This window comes from Orcinus orca, chromosome 5, assembly GCF_937001465.1.
Source record: "Orcinus orca chromosome 5, mOrcOrc1.1, whole genome shotgun sequence".
NCBI lineage: Eukaryota > Metazoa > Chordata > Mammalia > Artiodactyla > Delphinidae > Orcinus > Orcinus orca.
This window is the reverse complement of record NC_064563.1, coordinates 23621444-23630626: the sequence shown is the minus strand read 5'-3', so window position 1 is coordinate 23630626 and position 9183 is coordinate 23621444. Positions and strand designations below refer to the sequence as shown.

Genomic DNA, 9183 nt, shown 5'->3' with positions numbered 1-9183 from the left:
GTATCCATGACATACCAGTATTTATATTTAGAATACCATCCTGAAGTATAGTAATATAATTCACAAATAATTATTAAAATATCTCTTCAATCAAGTTGATGGATAGTAGGAGTTTACTTTGGATATTAAGTGCCAATAAAGAACAAAAAGGCGATAGAACCCAACTCCTTATTTCCGAAATCCATCTCCCAGTAATATAACATCTTATTCATCACCATACCTTCAGTGCTTGGACCAGTGCCTGGCCCACAGTAAGGACTTGAAATACACCATTGAGTAAATCAATATATATCAAATAAATATTTTTGTCTCGTTTTCTCACGTGTAAAATAAGTTAGATGAAATCTCTAGTCAGTCTGAAATGGAAGATATTACAATTCAATTTGGAATTCAGTAACTAGAATGTTTATTAAGTTCTGATATCAGTAAATGTACCAAGCAAAATTTAAAAATCACGGCCTATTGCATCCAGATATTCTTTCAGTATACTCCACCATATATTCTCTTCTAAAGATAAATCCCCAATAATAAAGAGAACAACAGAAACTTATTTTAAATTATTTTATTTTTCATAATTTTCTAACACATGGTGTTAGAAAAATGAAATTTGGCACCATGACTTAAAACTTTTTTTCAAGTTTAACCTTTAAATTAAAAACAGTAGCTACAATAAGACTATTTAAACCTCACTCAGAGTAATGGTAAAAACTCAAGTCACAAATTTTTCGGTGTTGGGGAATTTCTTAAAGTGGGATAAAAGGAAGGTACTAAAAAGAGTAAGAAGAATAGGGGCTTCCCTGGTGGCGCAGTGGTTGAGAGTCTGCCTGCTGATGCAGGGGACACGGGTTCGTGCCCTGGTCCGGTAGGATCCCACATGCCGCGGAGCGGCTGGGCCCGTGAGCCATGGCCGCTGAGCCTGCGCATCCGGAGCCTGCGCGTCCGGAGCCTGTGCTCCTTAACGGGAGAGGCCACAACAGTGAGAGGCCCGCGTACCGCAAAAAAAAAGAGTAAGAATGACAAAATGGAGACTATGCTGGGAAGACAAAAATGTGAATCACCCTCCTGAAGAAAAGAATTAGGAGGAAGACAAAAGGCAAAAGGGAAGAACAAAGGCTCACCAACTTTATCTTCCTGATATAAAATTCAAGTACTTAAAAACGTAAAAAGAGTTTTTTTAAAAAAGTCATAAAGTGTTACTACTAATCTCAATGAAATTTTCTTTTTCCTCATTATTTTCTAGAATAAAAACAACAACAACAACCCTGTTTTGAGTTAAGGACACTTGCTGATCTTAAGTTGATACTTGATGTACTTTAAGAAATCGAAAGGCTCAAAAGCTGTCCTAAATCTAACATCTACTTAATATAATCTACCTTGGAAAATTCATCTGAAGGAACATAAGGCTTGAGTTCTACTGCAAATGTAAAAAAAATCTGTCTAACAATCTAAACAGAAATGTTTTCCACTGGATATGTACCTCAGTTATACTTTGTACTAAGTTTCTTGAGGAAAAACACTGTGTAATATTGTTCTTTGTATTCCTTCAGTAACTACTGTAAAAGGTACCTATACAGGCAGTCAAAAAAGCACTTACACAATTAGTTGCATACAAATTCAGTTAGAACTCCAGTTTTTCAGCATTTCAAAAATTAAAATTTTTGAAATTTTCATTTATAACCATTTTGTCTACATGTTGATAAATAAAACTCTTCCCAGCCTTTTAATAAGAAAATATTATTAGTCTCATTTGTCACTTGTTCATCTGTACCTGAATACTTTATCAACTGAAACACAAATTCAGAAAATTGTTATTATTCTCAGAGACAATAAGGCATAGAAATAAATATTTGCTTTTACATTTTTTTTTCCTTTTTCTTCTTCTTCAATCTGTGTTTTAAGGCTCAGAGCAGATATTAAGAAATATCAATTTTTTATAAAAAGTTTTTCAAATGTTTGGCCCAAAGTGAAGTTGTTCTGTGGAAGTTATTTAAATATTCTTCTTATCGTCTCAAGCACAACTTCAAAGACATGTTCATGCCAGGCATCCATTCCAAAAGAAAACTGAATTCAATGAAAAGTAAATAACTTAGGGATCTATAAATGACACAGCGATGTATCTTGTTCCGTTTTTAACAGGAAGTCCTTCATGCAAATGCGTGAGTCTCCCTGGATGCATGAAACTCCAGCCTTTTCTTGGTGACTCAATAGAGCAATTGTACCTTAGAAATTTGCATCCACCTCCCTAAAAAAGATAGACCAATAAATGTATCAACTTGTTGTTTCATTTTTAATGAGTGATAAAATTCAAATGATGATATCTAAGCAGAATCTAAAAAAAATAAGGCAAAGCCCTTTCATAATGACATATTTCTTTTGAAAAATGTAAAAAAAAAAGCCATAATTACCTGAAAATCTTCTCCCACATTATTGAGCGCAATGTTGATGGTAAATGTAGAAGCGTCATGATGAGGGCGAAGAGAGCGTTGTCTTTCAGGGGAGTATTTTACTACGAAATTCAATAGTGCAAACCCCTAAAAGAGCAAAGTAAATCAATGGATTTGCTTATCAATAACAATATAAAATAGTACATTTGTGTAAAAACTGGTAGGAGGTAGGCAGCAGGAACGGGAGGATAATTACCTTAGTATAATAGCCTGCAAAGACCTTCAGCGTAACAGGCGCAATAAACTCCCGGATAAAATGAAGCCATACATTCTCCAGACCAATTTGCTTCATGTGGATATCATCAGTTGGGACATTTTCATAACCACCAGATATACGGCTATCCTAAAAAGAGTATTCATGACATCATAAACTGTGGTCTGTGTGCAAATCACACTTACATTATCTTGGAATTTTTTCAACCACAAGATCATAACAGACAATAAAAATAACAGTTCAATTATGGTGTACCATCTGCTTTAATTGCGAAACTATCAAAATAACTTAGATAACATGGCTTTGCAAATGTATCAATGATGAAGCAAAGTATTACAGAGTAAGACTGCTTTCCTACTTATTTAATAGATATGTGAGGTATGATGAGAAAGTAAATAAGATTGATTGCCAAAGCCTTCCCGTGTCCCCTAAAAAATGAGTGTTTTTACAGTGAACCTTCAGGCAGTCTTAGCTGGTGACGGGCATAGATTCTGTCTGTCTGCCACTTGGATTACCTGTCACTGAAAATAAACTTTCCCTGCCAAGTTCCTCACTTTAATTTTGTGGCACCCAAAGTCCTTCCATGATTGCTTTTCATTATCCTACAACATGCTGACTTCAAGCTCTTCCTCATACTTTGAACTTCTATCTTCCTGATCAGCTAACTAGCTGGGGAATATATAATTGAGCAGAGGCAGTGATATTCCAGAACATTCCACGAAAATTCCTCAGTACTGTGAAGGAACTGGCATCTGTGGGTTCTCAGAGGAAAAGAAATACCTTGAACCACCTACAGTAATGCTTTCAGCCAAGTCTTTGACTCTGAATGTAAATGCAAAACTGAATTACACCAAAGGCATTCAAACAGATTCCTCCTTCCTATGTCTACACACAAAAAAATAGCTTTGGCAGTCAACCACAGAAACTTTGTCTTGGTATTTTCACTACAGCTCACTGCAAAAATGCAGAGAATAAAAAGTGACCTTGGAGAAGAGCAGTGTCACACAATAGGCATTACCTTACCATCCCCTGCCAGGAGACACTGACCCTTAAGGCCTAATTGGAGATGAAACTGAGGCCCGGATAGATTAAATGTTAAATTAAACAATTAGTACCAGAATTAGGCTAAAAACAAGAGTTCTCTTGACAGCCTTGGGTAGCCCCTTCATTTAGGTCTAAGACTCAGAGATGTAAGACAAAAAGGACAAGCCTCCTCTACCTTCTCTAAATATCTACACTCCTCCTTGCCCCACATACACATTTTAGTTCTTTGTGTGAAATGACAACTTACATGATGTTTTCCCCCAGACCACTGGCCATAATGCTCCATTTCTTCCACCAATTCATCACAGGCTTTTTCAGAAAATATAGGAAACCAAAAAACATCTGGACAAGGCTATATATAAAACATGATATCACCATTAAGAGAGTAATATTTTGTGTCTTTTTACTAAGAAATGGCATTTCAAAAGTACAGAATATTCAATATTTATCTCACTTAGATGTCTTTTTAAGAAGTTTGCCCAACATTACTGACAGTACTGTTACAAACAATACTAGTTTGGGTTTTGGTTTTTTTTAAACAATTTCTAAGACTTTAATTTTCATTTATTTACTTATTTTGTTTGCATTTTAACATCTGTGCAATCAAGACGTGTCTTAGAGACACAGTTGGCCAGGCAGCCATAGTGATGTTGTTAATGCCACAGGGCATGTACACTTGGTCAGGCATTCATTCTGTCCTCACTTTGTGTGTATCTGTGTGTGTGCACATGCACACATTTAGTTGGCACTGTTGACTTGCCTTTTGAAACATCTTTTTAAATGATTTATACTACCACTCATTGAAATGAAATGCTATTATGTATACAGTGCTCTATAACATATATGCCTTAATAAGTCTAAAATAGCTCTTTCAATATGCATAAAATTAAAAATTCTAAGTGACTAGAAAACATTGCATCATAGTTTAATTGGCAGTAGTTTTTTCCTTTCTCATGGTACACAAAATAACAGCATCTCAGAATTAAAGACATTTTAGACACGTTACATTCTCTGAAATAAGGTATTAGCAATAGCTTGGAACACTAACCTCAAACAGAGTTCATTTTTTAAAAGACCTCTCTGAGAAGAGACGTTTGGAGCTCAATTTCTTTCAAAGATAAACTTTCATTGAAAGAGGCCTACACCAGAGATCTGCCAAGAATTCCTTATTTTTGAGATAGCTATAACATTTGGGAGTATGCTAAAAAAATGGCATGATCTTAAAATTATTGTTAATTCTCATTTTTCTACATGTTTACAACTGTATGACCCTTAAGGCTGTAAAACTGGTAATTAAGTCATATGAATTTTACCTAAAGGATAAAGTTTCTCCACTTTCACAACATCTGCTGCTAAAGCAGTATTGCATTAATAATATTCCCTGCTGGAAAATATAGCAAAAATGCTCTACATATCATAGTAATTATTAATACAAACCTGTTCAACTATATTTTCAGTGAAAATCTTCGAATAATCTCGGTTTATATACTTTTCCTTCCAGTCCTACAAAAAAATCAATTGCACGGATTAAAGCAAAAACCTTTTCATAAATACTTTAATAGAAAATATAAAGTACATGCACTTTAGAAATTGCTCAAGCAATTTATAAATGACTACATGTAGTAGACAAAGTAGGAATTTTCAGAAACCACAGTTTATGTTTTTTAAACTTCGCCTGATTCTATGTATGTTCACATCATTTTATGAATGGCAAAATTTTTATTTACGGACTTTTATAACTCAGGATTTTAAAATTTGAGTAATCTTATAGTCACTATATTTGTATACTATATTCTATGCATATAAATAGGTGTAGGTAAATATGTGTGTTTTAAAAGTGAAAGATAAGGAACATAATCCTACCAACAAATATTCGTAAAACTTAATCAGTAAAAATTACTAAAATTCGTAAAAATATTAATCAACTTGGCCTTACTTATAATTTTATAGTGAATTACTCTAAAATAATTTTGATTTTTTTAAATGTATTTAAAATTTCTGCCTTCAGTTTTAGATGTGTATCAAAGAATGATCATGGGGTTACTATTTCATATCTTTTAGTTACTGAAATTAAGGTATAAGACCATATATTGAAAAATAGCTCCTCTTCATACTAATTCATGAACCTGAATCTTCTCTTAGTCCAATCACTGACACGTAAGCCACACACTAAGATACATCAATTTTTGTCAATATCAGCTAAGGAATCCTTTTCCTGGGTCAAGTGTTTTATTTAAAAAGCCCAATATTTAAAGGGTATATATTAAAATATGAGTCAATATCCAAAACGATCTTTTCTTATATATATTTAGACCATTTAACAAAATTCTTAATTTTCTCTTTGCAAAGTACAAATTAAGTGAGCAAACAGGAAAGAATTGAGATACGGGCTCAAAACAATTCCAATCAAAATACGTTTCAAAAATATTTGTCTGAAATATATCTTTTCAGGCCACAATTCAGAAGGGCTCTGATAATTTATTTGCCATTCTTGGTTTTGCATATCTCTGCTTACGTGTAACTCAGAAATTTTTGATATGGAAGAATAAAAGTTATCTTCAAATTCTTTAACAAATTTAATTTATACATAGTATATAATTATAAGGATGAAATTACTATATTATCTCATTATTCCCTTTAATATTAATTGGTTCTCTGATTCCAAAACATGGGAGAAAATTAGCAGTAAATAATCATACATAACATTTCAGAACCTTTAAATATTTTTAAGTATCCTTTCCTGGCATCATTATAGATTTTTTGAAGTTAAAGAAACAAGCTCCTAAGATTTTACATTAAAGCATTAATATTAACTTTTCATTTTAGACTGCTTTTCAAATGTCATGGAACAAACTGACTTTACTAATTTCTTAGAAGTTCTGATAATGGGATAATCATTAAATATTTTGCTATGGGATACCCCTCATGAGGCATGTCAGTCAGGCTAATTTACCAAAAACAAAGCATGGAAAGAAAAGCAGTTCCTATTATTTCTGATATATTCATTGCATATTCAAATCTCTAAAGATTTGAATTCTCACACAAATATCTACAGGATATAACTTGGGAAATTTTTTTCAGGAAACTAATTATTACCCAAGAAATCAAATAATTCTGTCTCTCAAAATACCAAGAGATTCAGTGCCAAAGTAAAATATGTAATTCCACCCTCACCATTTAAAAAATGCCTCTTTTCAATTCTACTCCTGTGAAAGATGGAGATACGCAGCTAAAATGAAACAAAAGTATTTTTAAAATACCCCAAAAAAGTCAAAAGACATTCTTTTTCCTTCAACAGAGTTCCAGAGACCATTAAATTTACTATTCCCAAAAGTCAACTACTACAAAATAAAAGACAATTCTCATCAGGTGGACTGAGTCTTTGTAATTTAAAACTTTCACTATTGGGAAGGAGAAAACCATAAATAGTAGTATTACAGAGATTAGAGAGAGTATTTTCCCTTGAATAATTGTGCCAACTTGACTAAACAAAACCAACCCAGTAAGACAAAAAAGGAATTAATGTCTGCATGATTCAAATCTTTCAGAAAAGAAATAATTTTGGACTTCAAAAGGAAATCATTTCCTCAACTTAAGACTTTATATGCTGAATCCACTTACTCTGCAATTTTCTCTAGCTATCTTTGGTGTACATTCACAAAATTGTTATAAAAAACAAACAAAATGATAAAATAAAATCCATTTTCACAAACTAACTTTTTGAATTCTTTTCCTGAAAGTCAAAATGTAATATTGTCATACATGAGCTACTTGTAAACATTTTCCTCTGAAATTGTGATTAAAAATTTGTTGGAGTTTTTGAATATATAAACAGAGATATTGGGAGAAATCAAAGAAACTGATAATTCCCTTCCCCAAACCTCATGTCTTTAAAAAGAAAGTTCTTAGTCAAGAAATATAATTATGCCTTAAAAAATATAATTAAAGATACCTTTTTAAAGCCTCTTACCATATTTTCATATTATTAACCTAATTGATTTACATCCATTTAGAGTTATAGGAAAATAAGTAATAAATGAAGCTGAGCATGAAATACATACCACAGGATTTTCAAAAATCTGCCAGAGGTCATTGTTATAATGGGAAATATTATAATTGGCAGTTGATAATAGTCTTCCAAATTCATGTCTATTAGAAATGTACATAAACACACCCTATATGCCAAAAAATAATAGTATTAATCATCTTGGAGGAAAGTACAAGAACATAAATTTAACCATAGGAAAGATATACAGAAGATACTAATTTCAACTTTTATATCTCATTCAGGAACATGCATTTTTATTTTTCATATAAAACATGCATGATTTAAAATAAAAAATAAAATTTTCATTAATTATGAATTCTGACACCACACAAAACTAATTGATAGCACTGACACTCAACTGAAAAAAAGAAGAACTGTTTTTGTCCCTTTCTCATTGGTCTTAAATGTAGACATCAAGGAAAAAGAATTCCTGTTTGAAAGCAGAAATATTTTTGAGACACCAAAGTGCAATTAATTGTACCTCTTTCGGCTTCTTTCCCTTTCAAAGAAGATATCACATTTTTAAACAAGAATTCAAAGGTCAATTTTATTTTGTCAGTCTATTCCATACTTTTACTGTCCTGATACTTAGAGACTGAACACAGAAATTACTCCTGCATTATGAGGCAGCTAAAGAAAAGCAGTCTCCTGTCCTTGCCCCAAACCAAATAAACGTGGCAAACACCATTAAGGTAAGGTTGTTTCTTTTTGTACCTGTTTTAATAGTAAAAGAGTTAGTTAGTAATAAAAAAAAAAAAAGGTGAAGAGTACCCAAATCTCATTTTAATCAGGATGTACTTTATACTTACTCCTACTTCTTCTCTCCCTTAAAAAAACAAAAACTGGAAAAACTAGTTAAAGTGATCTGGATTTAACTTTCTCATTTGTCAACCATAAAATCTAAATCAGCCCAAAGAACTAAGAAGTGAATATCACACAATGTGTACCCCAACATGCAAAGCACACACATACATATACAGATTCAGAACCAACGAATACCGACCGTTTACACCAAGCTAAAAGGAAAGAAGACTCTTAAACTTTACTTCTAGACAATATCTAGTATTTTAATTAAATAAATAAAATTAAATAAACCAAAACAAGTAAAAATAAATAAAAATAACACCTTTGGGGGCCTGAGCATTTGGAATGTTTCCGGAGTAGGGGAGTCTTTTTCCCTTTGTAAAGTCTAAAATGAAGAGAAGGATTGGGTAAGTTGACCTGTACACCCACTCTCTCAGGTATTCTTAGGTAAATAAAAATAGCAGCCTTTGATCAAAAGCTGACATTCTGAAATGTCCTTCACAGACAACATGCAGAACAAGCAAAGCTTACAGCGCACACAAAGAAACAACTCCAGCCCTTTTTTTTTCTGTTGGTCAAACATAAATCCAAGCTCATTCCTTAGTAGAATTTTCATTAGATACAAAATT

General features: G+C 32.5%; 1 protein-coding gene across 2 annotated transcripts in view; it reads right to left on the bottom strand.

Moving 5' to 3' along the window:
• Window positions 1–408: 408 nt before the first annotated feature.
• The window catches only part of PLOD2 (procollagen-lysine,2-oxoglutarate 5-dioxygenase 2), a 106603-nt gene continuing 97828 nt past the window's right edge, over window positions 409–9183 (bottom strand). Inside the window, exons 14-20 of one of the 2 annotated variants that reach the window (XM_004278205.4) lie at window positions 8877–8939; window positions 7764–7877; window positions 5140–5205; window positions 3950–4054; window positions 2641–2787; window positions 2406–2531; window positions 409–2242 (exon numbers count right to left, since the gene is read on the bottom strand). In XM_004278205.4, the coding sequence (XP_004278253.1) occupies window positions 2087–2242; window positions 2406–2531; window positions 2641–2787; window positions 3950–4054; window positions 5140–5205; window positions 7764–7877; window positions 8877–8939 (777 nt within the window). In that variant the 3' untranslated portion in view covers window positions 409–2086. The remainder of the gene's footprint in view (window positions 2243–2405; window positions 2532–2640; window positions 2788–3949; window positions 4055–5139; window positions 5206–7763; window positions 7878–8876; window positions 8940–9183) is intronic. The other variant, XM_004278207.4, reaches the window with a different exon arrangement.